General features: G+C 45.5%; 1 protein-coding gene across 4 annotated transcripts in view; it reads left to right on the top strand.

Annotated features, from left to right (window-relative positions):
* WAPL (WAPL cohesin release factor) overlaps window positions 1–12,354 on the top strand; it is a 315,421-nt gene that overhangs the window by 64,647 nt on the left and 238,420 nt on the right. For all 4 annotated transcript variants that reach the window (XM_033941573.1, XM_033941575.1, XM_033941572.1 and 1 more), the window contains one exon: window positions 4,660–4,778. In XM_033941573.1, the coding sequence (XP_033797464.1) occupies window positions 4,660–4,778 (119 nt within the window). The remainder of the gene's footprint in view (window positions 1–4,659; window positions 4,779–12,354) is intronic.

Raw genomic sequence — 12,354 nt, 5'->3', positions numbered from 1 at the left:
GTATGGATTCTCAATTTCTGGCAGAGTCTCCTTTAACAGGCCCAATCCCTGGAGTACTTGGGGAATCCTTTCAGCACAGCAGCAGGCCGAGTTTTTCTTCTGAAGAATCGCAGCCTGTATCTAAGTTGCCAGATTTGGGAGGTGCTGGCAATGCCAGATCCTACAGCTTGGCACTACCTGCAGTTCCTGGGATTGATGGTAGCATTCATAGACCTGGTACCTTGGGCAGATGTTCATCTATGCCCTCTTCTGGATGCACTCCATCCATTGGTCTCCACAAAAGGATTGCTTCACTGGCAGATGACCTGGATGGCGGAAGCGCTTTACAGTTACACTGGTGGCACTGGCTAGAGATGCTGTCAGAGGGCTTCCTTCTTCGTATCTCATCTTGGCAGAATACCGAGGACAGATGCCAGCTTATATAGCCAGGAGGTCGTTGCGAGGTATACTCAGTTAAGGACTGATGGTTTCCCTTTCAGAGCAAATGGTATCAGTTTGGAACTGAGAGCCATTCGACTTGCACTGCAACCTTTTGGAAAGTCCTGGAAGGACTAAGCAGCAAGGGTTTTCTTGGACAATACAAAAGAGACAACATAAGTCAGCAGACATAACCAAGAGTGCACCGTTGAAACTGGAGGACCAGTTGTTGTTTAATTGGGCAGCCAATCAGACTGATAGTGTCTCCAAGCATCAAGAACCGGCATGGATGCCTTAGTACAACCTTGACCAACAAGGGAGCTGTTGTACGTGTTTTCCCCATGGCCAGTGATAGGCCGGGTCATGTGTAGAATAGTGTCCCACCATGGGTTTGTGACTCTTGTGGCAATAGATGGGCCGCATTGCCCATGGTACTTGCATTTATTCTGACTACAACAGGACAAAGTTCTCAGACTGCCACTTCTTCCAGGGTTCCTCTTGACGGGGCCAATTGCCCTAGAGAGTCTAGAATGATTTGGGCTTACAACATGGCTCTTGAGCGTGCAGCCCTAGCACAGAAATGATATTCAGAGGTGGTTATTGCTAAGTTCCTGCAATCTAAGAAGCCAACGATAGTTGCAGCTTATTCTCATGCTGAGTATTCTTTTTCCACATTGGTGTGTGGAACAGAAGATGCAGCCCATTAGGGCTTCAGTGTCCGCTGTCCTGACTCTGCAGTAGAGGTCTGCACGGGAACGGGGATTGCGGGGGTCCCACGGGGATCCTGCAGGGATGGCCCACGGGACTCCCAGGGGATGCCCCCCTGGCCCACGGGACTCCCACAGGGACTCCCCCTGGCCTATGGGACTCCCACGGGATGAAAACAGGCCTACCTAAATTCTGGTAATGCAGGAATGCAGCTGAGACAAGTCCAGCGTCGCGGTGGAGCCAGCCATACTGAGCAGTGAGCTCAGCATGTACACAGCTGAAAGCCTTGCTTGCTGATTGGTCCGGCGGCACGGCGGGGCGGGATCAGCAAGCAAGGCTCTCGGCTGTGTAAGTGCTGCTTGTTTGCTCTATGGCTGCAGGTCTTCTTTCTTTGGGGCACCAGACCTCCCTCATACAAAGGACGGGAATGCAGTAGGGGGATGCCTCGGTAGGCTGGTCTTCATCACAGCACCGGCTCACTGCTCAGCCACTGGGAACCCAGATTCGGTCCTATTCTGGGTGGAGGACACTTGGGAGGAGGGGCTTGTTTGCGCCATCGTGCTGGCTCACCACTCTGCCGGCAAAAGCACAGAGTCTGTCCCATTCTAGGGGGAGAAAACCTAGCAGGGACCTGGCTGCACCACAATACTGGCTTCTAGAAAGCACAATGGACTGGGGGGGGAGGGTCTAGCAGTGTGTGGCACCATTTGGACCCATGTAGGCTTGCACGGCCATTCTGATGCTGACCTGAGGTCCTTTTCTCTCCAGCATCTTCCCTCTCCTCCATTTCCATCCAGCATATGCCCTCTCTCTCTTTCTCCTTTCCATCCAGCATCTGCCCCTCCCCCTCTTTCCATCCAGCATCTGCCCCTGTCTCCTGCTTCTGCCCAGCATCTGATCTGTCTCCTCTCTTCCTCCTTTCTGCCCCCTCTGTCATCCCATCCATCATCCACCCTTCTTTCTCCCCCTTCTATCCAGCATCTGCCCATCTTTCCCCCCTTTCAGCCCAGCATCTGCTTCATTTTTCTTTCTCCCCCTTCTATTCAGTGTCTGCCCCATCTTTCTCTTTCCTCCCCTCTCCTCCTTTCCATTCAATGTCATCTGAAGGGTGTGTTGTATTTGCATCCTCCCGTGCGGTAACCATTTTCCATATGGAATCTTAACGCATGTTATGGGCCCTCAGTAATGTCCTGTGTGATCCCTTACAGGAGGCGTCATTGATGGATCTTGCCGTTAAGACTGTTTTTTCTGGTAACTGTCGCCTTGGCCAGAAGGATTGAGGAACTTAAGGCTTTGTCATATAGAAGATCTTTCCTCAGATTGACGGAGATTGGCGTGTCTTGCGCATGTTGCCTTTGGCATTCCATGCCATTCAAAAGTCCAACAACCTGTATGGAATTCCACAGATGTGGAAAAAAATGACAGTTTTGGCATTACTGGATGTGGGGAGAGTGCTTCTCAGTTACCTCAAGGTGCCAAATGTGTTTTGTTGCTCATCATTTTTTTTTTTGTACTTGCCAGTCCTAGCAGACTGGGAAAGCCTGCTTCTATGGCTGCTACTTTTTTTTTCCCCCAGACAGATTTGCAGTGCTATTTCTTCTGTGTATATTGGCTGTGGTGAGCAGCCGGCGATCTATTTGATAGCACTTTCAGCCAGTAGCATGGCTTCTTCGTAGGCAGAGTCCCAGGCAGTTCTGCCCGAGGAGATATCTAGGGCAGCTACATGGTCCACTTTACATAGTTTTGCATGGTTTTATAGAGTGGATGGGCGCCGCTTTCAGGTCTTTGGTGCTAGCAGTAGGCTCATCTGTCCTGCCCTAGACTTGGGGAACTGCTTTGGTACGTCCCAATGGTCAAGGCTACTGTACCCTTTGTACTGGAAGGGAAGATGAGGTTCTTATCGCAATAATCTTCATTCTAGTAGAAGGGTACGGTAGTTCTGATGGCTCACTCTGTCAGATTTCAAATTGTCTGCCTTCTGTCTCGGACATATTTTCCAGTGTTCCCAGCGTCTTGTCTATAAACGGCCAAGACAGTATGAAGATGCTTAAGGTTTTTCTGTTAAGCAAATGCAAAGTATGATACGTTAGCTCTATAGCAAAGCTTTGGGAGAATCTTAAGAGCTGAGTGAATATTAGTGCTGTTTGCACTCAGGTGGCTTCTTTATTTTCACCTTGTTTATTGTATGTGGCCATTGGTTGATTGTTTTATTGCAGAGCAGCAGACTTATCTTGTCGCGGAGTCCCCGTGCCCTCCTTATTTCTCCTCTTTTAGGGATTATCCCTTGCTTTGGTACGAACTGAGGAGCTAGGGCACTGCCCAGTGACACAAGGAGGTGGAACTGAAAGATGCAGATGACATCCTTCTGCAAGAAACTTGCAGTTTCAGGGACGACTACTGTACCCTTCTACTGGAAAGAAGATTATTGAGGTAAGAACCTAATCTTACCTTTAGCTCTGGGGCAGAGAGTAAGCATGTTCTGTGCTAATTGGTTAGTGCAGTTACATTGCTGTATGCTAACCAATTATTACTTGGTTAGCGTATAAACACTTAATTCCTACAAAGTAAGTGGTGGTAGGGACTTGTGTGCAAATGGAAAAATTAGCAGTGGCCATTAATAGAAAAACTTGGAAATTTGACCAATTTATCCAGATGGAAAATGACTGTAGTGTGCCACTTTTTATTGCAGCTTGGTAAAAGAACCCCTTAAGTGTGGAACAGAGACTATGGGACTAACTTGCCTTTCACTATTTATTACTTCTGGTTATTTTCTGTCTTGTGATCTTTCTAGAGCCCCAAATACTCTTAAATCCTAAGGCCTGTAAATTGCATGTTTGAGCTTCAGCTACCTTCCTAGGATAGGAGATTGAAGTGACAAATGAGAAGTGAAGCTTTTCTTATATAGATTCTACCCTCTGTTTCTTTGATCTGCTTTTATATTGAGCTGCAGTACATTGGGATCTACCCTTTGTGTGTGGATATCACAGCAGGAATATAAAGAGATCATGGTACAAAGAAAAGACATAAGATGAACCAGAGTGTGAGGATTACAAATGTGAGGAAATTTAAGATAAAACTAATCTGAAAGTCTAGGTCTTTAAGTGCAAGGTAATCCTGTACTTTGTTTTGGGATGGGACTAGGAAGTCTAGGAAAGGTAATCTTTTCATTGCTTTCAGCATTTTCCTTGGAAATAAATATTTAGCTCTTGAGCATATGAACGTCGGAGCTGTTACCGCCACGGTCGGTGCTAAAAACCATGCTATAGTTTTGTAAAGGGCGGGGAATAGTGTTAAAATAAAACTGCTGCAAAAATCACAAAAAGTTTGATAATGATTATATACTTCACAATTTACTATTTAAAAGTAAGAAAGAGAAGAAACTTATAGACTTTCATTAGTAAGTAGTTATTTAAAAAACTCATGAAATTTCATAGCAGAAAGATTTTAATTGTGTAGTTCAGTTTATACATGAGTTTGAAAACGTTGAAGTACTCCAGTATTTGTAGAAAAATGTTTTCATTTGTACTCTTGCAGACTTTCTGGATTTTTCAGAGGATTCTTGTAATTTGCCTGAAGCTCTTAAGAAATCAGTGAATAAACAAGGAGAAAAATCCAAAGAAAATACTAGAAAGATTTTCAGTGGCCCAAAGAGGGTAAGTAATTGATCATTGTTCTTTGGTGTAGCATGTCGCAGCAAGAGATTCTTGGGAAAAACTTTTGCATTTCAGGCTAGTGCAATGAATTAATGTTGGAATGCTCTTATTCCCCAAGATCAGTCTTATCTATTTCAAAAAATTCTTAAAACTTACCTGTTTGATAAATATGTGACTTAATTGCAATCTGTATTTTCTGAGAAACATTTGATGCTCATGAATATAATAAACTGTTTGTCCATCCTCTTCTTGTTGTGAACCGCCTTGAACTGATAGTTTGGCGATATATAAGAATAAATTATTATTGTTATTATTATTTGGGCCCTCTCCAAATCACTGGTATGTCTACATCACTTACCTGGATAAAAAATGAAAAATAATGGTCAGTTCTAATTCTAGTTTGTTCCATATTTTACTATAATGTCTTAGTTTCCATAGATTATTAAAAAGCCAATAAAAAATTGTTTCTCTGAGGACAAGCAGGACGTTAAGGGCTCCTTTTATGAAGGTGCGTTAGCGGCTTTATCATACGCAACTTTTTAGCGCGCGCTAACCCCTGCACTAGCCAAAAAACTACCGCCTGCTCAAGAGGAGGTGGTAGCGGCTAGTGCGGCCGGCAAATTAGCGTGCGCTATTATGCGCGTTAAACCGCTAACGCGGCTTCGTAAAAGGAACCCTATGTTTTCACATTTAGAGTCCAAAAAGTGCTATGAGTGAAAGTGACTTATATCGCTTAATCCATTTTCTTTTCTTAAAAGCCTCAGTTGCATCCCCTCCTCCGCTGCATTGGTAGTTTAGCTAGGAGTAATGGGAGATAGATCCTCACCGGTTTCTTTTTTATATTGTTTAATAATAACATTTATTAATTTTTAATTCATTTTTAGGATTGAGTAATATAAAATTTTTAACTTAGCTTTATAGTTTTCTTTAATTACGACCTGGGAGATGTGGAGTCCAACATATTTTGCAAATGCTTTGTCAAGGAATTCCCAGTGCCGCTAATGTCATCTGACTCTCCCTATTGCTCAGGAGAGGTCACTAGTCTTGGCAGTGTCAAACTCGGAGGACAAGAAAGAGTTTGAAACTGCCAAGACTAGTGACCCCTCCTGAGGAAGAGTGTGAAACTCAAGTCGGGGGGCCATTTTAGTCTAATGGTATTTGCTGCATTCACTTATGAGCACTTGCACTTTTACAAGCTTCAGTCTATGGCTGCCAAAAGTGATTTCATCTGGTCTTCCCAGCAACATCTAAGATAAGTTTGTTCTTATCTTTCCTTTTTATTTACCTTATTTTGTTATATTTCACTTGGTGATATCAGTGTGAAAAATACAGGAAGGCACTGGGACACTAAAGGCAATGATGGTCCCAAAGGTAGCCATAGTTTAGTGCTATCACTAAACAATTTTGGTTGATGGGTCTGAGCACTTTACTTACATTTTAACAATTAATTATTATTAGAGCTGTGATACCAGTGGGACATTGTTACTTCATCACATAATTTAATTGTATATCCCTAGAAGGTTGAGTTCACATTTAGGGTGACATCATCTACAGAGCCCCTGTATGGACGCTGCTCCCAATGTGCATCATCTGAAAGCTGTCGGTAAGCTGATCATGCACAGGGTTACCAGACATCCGGGAAAACCTAGACATGTCGTCTTTTTAGAGGACTGTCTGTTCCCGGACGGACTTTCCAAAACCTGGCAGTTTGTCTAGGTTTTGGAAAGCCCTGAGCTTCAGCCACGTCTGGAGAGCTTTAAACAAGCATATGCGGATGATGTCACATACATCCGTTTCATGCTGGAGGTCCTTCAGATGTGGCCAGAGGTCGGAGAAAAAAAGAGATGCAGCTTTTGGGGGCAGGACTAGGGGCAGGGCCATGCATCCGGGTTTCTCCGTCTCCAAATATGGTAACCCTAATCATGCATGCATGCATGCATGCTTGATTCATATGGGACGTGGTTTCTCTTCAACTGTGGAGTAGAGGGGACATGTCTGGACACAATTGCTTGGTGTGTGTTTTTCTGGCTGATTTTTGCTGACCATCCTGTCTTCTTTTTTTTTCTCCGAGCTGCATGGGACCAATATTTTTTTCTCTTCCTTTTATTTTTATTACTATTTTATTGAAACTTACCAGGTTTTTAAAAATTTTTTTGTGGTGAGATCCTGGTCAGAAACTACTTTTTTTTCCTTTAAAAATAATTTTTTCCCCCAGAATTGAGCCATTTGATTTTGCTTCAGCTTTTTTTTTTTTTTTTTTCAGGCATATCACAGAAGCCTTCTAGTTGGTTTCAAAAGTGCTCAGGTTGCAGTAGGTTCATGTCTGTGATTCATCCTCACGACTTGTATCTATTGTACCTTGATACTGACTTAAGTTCGCTCTCACTGTTCTCTTTGTGCATAAATGCAGAAGAGAACATAGTTGAGAGGCCCTGCCTGAGATACCTTCAGTGCCAATGAACTGTGCCAAAGAGCTTCATCGGACACTAGGACTATGGATCAGCGACAGTTGGTAGAATTGTCTTATCACCAATTCAACATGTAGAGATTATTTCAGTCGGGAAACTTTCAGAATAAGTTACCCTAGGAAAGTCAGTGATTTCCAGCTCGCCAGTGTTCTCTGCCTCCTGATCATTTCTTGCAGCTTGCAACTGCATGACTATTGACTTTGCCAGCACTTGTCCTTGGAATATCAACAATTCCTGGGCCAAGCTTATCATCCGCTGGTGCTCCCTGCCTCCGCTCTTGCAGCTGCACCGCGATTGATTTTTCCGGCACTTGCCTTGCCAGTGCTTCCCATCTCCTTTCTAGCCATACTATTTCACAAAGCCTCAGCTGACTCAGAAACCTTCCCTTTGACCTCAAAGGGAAGACTTCTTGGTGAGCCGCAGGCAGTGCCTCCACCTCAGCATCTCTTTCCCTTCCTCCCTCCGTGCTATGTCCCAAGTTCTCGCCCCCTATCTCGCTCTCTATATGGCAGATTCCACAGGACTCCTGTTGGCAGTCCCGTTCCCGCAGAACCTTCCTTGTCATCCTGGCTGCATGCAAGAATGGAGTTGAGACGAATGAGATGGATTGGGAAGTGCAACTTCAAGACTCTGTTGTCTGGGAGAAGACCAGAAGAAGTGGTGTCTGAGGAGGAGGTGGCACATATAACAGGTAATTATGACATAGATACTTCAGACAAATCAGTCTGCAGCCAGGAAGTCAATTCGAAGAATGACAATAGGTGGGGATTACTTGCATCCTACCAGTTATCCCAGGACAAGCAGGCAGCCCATTCTCACAAGTGGGTGAAGTCATCCACGCAGCATGGATGCGGACAACCTCGTAAGCAGACTTGCTTGAAGAAACTCAGAAGTTTCGAATCTGCCACACCGCGCATGCGCAAGTGCCTTCCCCCCAGCACAGGGCGCGTCTCTTCAGTTCTCAATTTTCCACAGAGCCGAGAAGTCAGTCTTTGACGCTCTGCGCTGAACTTAGTTCGCTTCGTGCCTTCTGTCACTGCGACGTGTGTTTTATTTTCTTATTACCATGTCACTGTGCTTTTCTTTCTGTAATTGTTAAAAAAAGTTTAATTTTTTCATCGAGTGACGGCTGGGCCTGTCGCACGCCTGCAGCGGCAGCTATCTTTCCTTCTATGTCCCGGCCGGTCACGGGCTTCAAGAAGTGTAGCCAGTGCCAGCGTGCAATCTCCCTCACTGGCCTTCAGTGTCTGGGGCCTGACCATTGCCTGGAGTTGTGCGTTCGCTGTGCTAAACTTCAGTCTGGAGACCTCAAACATCATTTAGTTCAAGTGGAGAAGATTTTCGGTATGGAAACCCCTGCTACACTCTCGACCTCCAATTCGGTCAGGCCTGCTACATGGAGCCTCCTGTCTCCACGACTTCGACCTCGACTCTCATCAGACCTTCCTCGTTTGGAAAGTTCTCGACCTCGAGTAAATATGGCAAATCTTCTCCTGAGCTTCCCTCAGGTCAGATACCTCAGCAGACAGTTCCAGCAGTGGTTCTCAAGCTACCTACACATCATTCCTCCAAGTCGAAGAATTCTTCCTCTTCGTCCTCGGAGCCTTTAGCCTCAGCAAGTGGTCCAGTTTCAGACTCGGATACACAATTGCAGGCTACCATCCAGATCATTTTAGAGTGGGAATTTGTTCAGTTACTGATCAAATATAGTCCTGCCTCGACTCTGCTTCCTGCAGTCCAGCCTTGGCACTCAGCAGTCTCACAAGAGGTCGAGTCCTTGCCTGTGCCTCGAGCTGAATCTACACACACTATGCAAGGAGTCCAGTCTTTGCGAGTGTCTGGTCTGGAATCTTCACACTCTGTGCAAGGAGTCCAGTCTTTGCGAGTGTCTGGTCTGGAATGTTCACACTCTATGCAAGGAATCCAGTCTTTGCGAGTGTCTGGTCTGGAATGTTCACACTCTATGCAAGGAGTCCAGTCTTTGCGAGTGTCTGGTCTGGAATGTTCACACTTTATGCAAGGAGTCCAGTCTTTGCGAGTGTCTGGTCTGGAATGTTCACACTCTATGCAAGGAGCCCAGTCTTTGCGAGTGCTTCGAGATACCTTGATCCAGACCATAGAGTCTATGGGACTTCGATCTACAACTTCCAGCCCTATATCCTCACATAAGGTATTGACCATTTCGAGGCATAGGGCGAAGTCTCCTTGACCTCGCACGAGACCTGTTTCCAGGCAGCACTCTCATCGCCGGTCGAGGCCCTCATCGCGGCGCAAGCCCTCCTCCAGAGAGAAGCCTTCCTCGCCAAGCCTTCCAGCTCTTTGAGGCCTCCAACTCCTCGATCCAGGACACCAATAGCAGAACCTGAGGGCTCTGCTTCTCCCAGTGCCTCATCCCAGTCTGCTTATTCGCTGGGATATCAATACTCCAGAGAGGCCTCGTCTTCATTTTCCACTCGAGGCACCTCGAGGTCATTGAGTCCCTCTCAAGGTCATTCTCTTGCGGATCAATTGTCCTTTTCCTCCGTCAAATGGCTGAGGAACTGGATCTTAAATTGAACTCTGGTTCTAAATACTCTAAGGAGTATTTAGAGGAAATGAGTTTGTCTCTGCCTGCTGCGGAGTCTCCCAAACTTCCTCTTAACAGGCTTCTTTCTCAAACTTTCAAATGAAACCTGGAGACTCCTTCTGCCATCCCTGCTGTTCCAGGCAAGTTGGAATCGAGGTATAGAACTGTACATTGTATGGGCTTTGAGAACTCTCAGCTATCTCATCAATCCCTTCTTGTGGAATGTTTCTTAAAGAGGAGTTATCCTTCCAGGGTCTAGGCTACCGTACTTCCTGGCAGAGAGGGAAGGACCATGAACAAGTTTGGCCATCATCTTTATCAAAATTCGATGATGGCCTCCGGGGTTTTAAATTATAATTTTATCTTTACTACTTATTTCAAGTATTTTATTGATATACTCCATGGTTTTTCTAAAGACCTTGGTCAACACATGCTTTTAAAGTTCCAGCAAGTCATTGCTACTTTAGCACAACTCAGGTTACACCTTCTTCAGTCATCTTATAATGCCTTTGAACTTTCCTCAAGGGTCACTGCTTTCTCAGTAGCGATGCGCCGCCTTGCCTAGCTTCGCACCATTGATATGGATTCCAACATTCAGGATCGTCTGGCCAATATTCCTTATGAAGGCAATGACCTCTTTGATGAATCGATAGAGGCCACCACCAAGACGTTGTCTGAGCATGAGAAATCTTTTGCTTATATCGTCAGACCAAAGCCTAAGCCAGCTCCTTCCAAGCCTTCTCAACCTCTTCCATCCTATCAGAGGCGTTATCCTCCGAAGGCAGCTCCTTACATTCAAGCACCTCCCAAGAAATGTAATGTAATGTAATGTAATTTATTTCTTATATACCGCTACATCCGTTTGAAGAAAGTATCAAAAGTATTTGAAGAAACCGCATCAATAGCTGAAGCAACAGAAACTTTAGCCTTCTGCTGCACCAAAGGCTTCTCAATCTTTTTGACTGTCTCAAACAGAGCATAACCTCCATAGTTCTGGCTCTCTTCTCTCTTCCCATCGGAGGTCGTCTCCCTTCATTGTTACCATCGATGGGAGACCATTACATCCGACCTCTGAGTGCTGTCATTAATCAGGGAAGGATACTCTTCATTTCACTCAGATTCCACCAGAGCTTCCTCCAAGAGAGTATCCTTCCAATCCATCCCAGACCGCCCTTCTTCTTCAGGAAGCTTAAGCTCTGCTTCGTCTCTGTGACATCGAGGAAGTTCCTTTGGAACAGCAGAGCAGAGGGTTAATACTCCCGTTACTTCCTAGTTCCAAGGGCGATCTGCGGCCCATACTGGATCTCGGGGCTCTCAACAAATTTTGGGCCAAAGAAAAACTTTGCTTGCTGTCCCTGGCATCCCTTTATCCCCTTCTAGATCAGAACGATTGGTTATGTTCTCTAGATCTTAAGGAAGCTTACATTCACATCCCCATTCATCTGGCTTCCTGTCAGTACCTCAGATTTCGGGTGGGGAATCTGCATTTTCAATACAGAGTGCTACCCTTCGGCCTGGCATCATCGCCACGAGTGTTCACCAAGTGCCTAATGGTGGTGGCGGCAGCAGATCTGCAGAATCATGGTCTTCAGGTGTTCCCCTACCTGAACAACTGGCTCATCAAAGATTCAGCATCTCAGGGGGTTATTGTAGTGACCCAATGGACTACATAGTTCCTACAAAGCTTGGGGTTCGAAATCAACTCTTTCAAATCCCACCTTCAGCCCTTTCAGAACCTACAGTTCATCGGAGCTGTTCTGGACATTGTCCAACTCAGAGCATTCCTTCCTCAGCAGTGTTTGGATGCTCTTCTTCAGCTTTGCCGCACAGTGTCTTCCATTTCTTCACTCTCAGTGAGACACATGATGGTACTACTCGGTCACATGGCCTCCACCATTCACGTGACTCCTTTTGCCAGACTTCACCTCAGAATTCCTCAGTGAACCCTGGCATCTCAGTTGGCACAGGCTTGTGACCCACTCTCTCAACACATTACAGTCACTCCTTCGTTGAGACAGTCTCTCCACTGGTGGATGCTCTCTTCCAATCTCTCCAGAGGTTTACTGTTTCAGACACCTCTCATCAGAAGGTTCTCAACAGATTCCTCGACCTACGCTTGGGGGGCTCATCTAGATGGTCTCCGTACTCAAGGCCACTGGTCCAGCACGGATCGTCAGTGTCACATCAATCTGTTGAAACTCAGAGCGATCTTCAATGCTCTCAAAGCTTTTCAGCATCTTCGTCACGACCTTCAGTCCTTATTCGGACAGGAAATCAAGTCGCCATGTACTACGTCGTCAAGCAGGGAGGAACAGGATCTCTTCCTCTTTGTCAGGAAGCTCAAAGGGTGTGGGACTGGTTGATCTTATCACAACACATTCCTGAAAGCAGTCTACATTCAAGGAGAGAAAAACTGTCTGGCGGACGAACCTCATGAATGAACACTCAATTCCTCGCCTCTTCATCACATATTTTCTCAGTGGTGAACTCCTCAAATAGATCTTTTTGTATCTCTCGACAACCATAAACTGCCTCAGTTCTG

The sequence above is a fragment of the Geotrypetes seraphini genome, chromosome 4, assembly GCF_902459505.1.
Source record: "Geotrypetes seraphini chromosome 4, aGeoSer1.1, whole genome shotgun sequence".
Taxonomy (NCBI): domain Eukaryota; kingdom Metazoa; phylum Chordata; class Amphibia; order Gymnophiona; family Dermophiidae; genus Geotrypetes; species Geotrypetes seraphini.
Note: the sequence above shows the minus strand (reverse complement) of the source record. Positions and strands in the feature narration are given on the sequence as shown.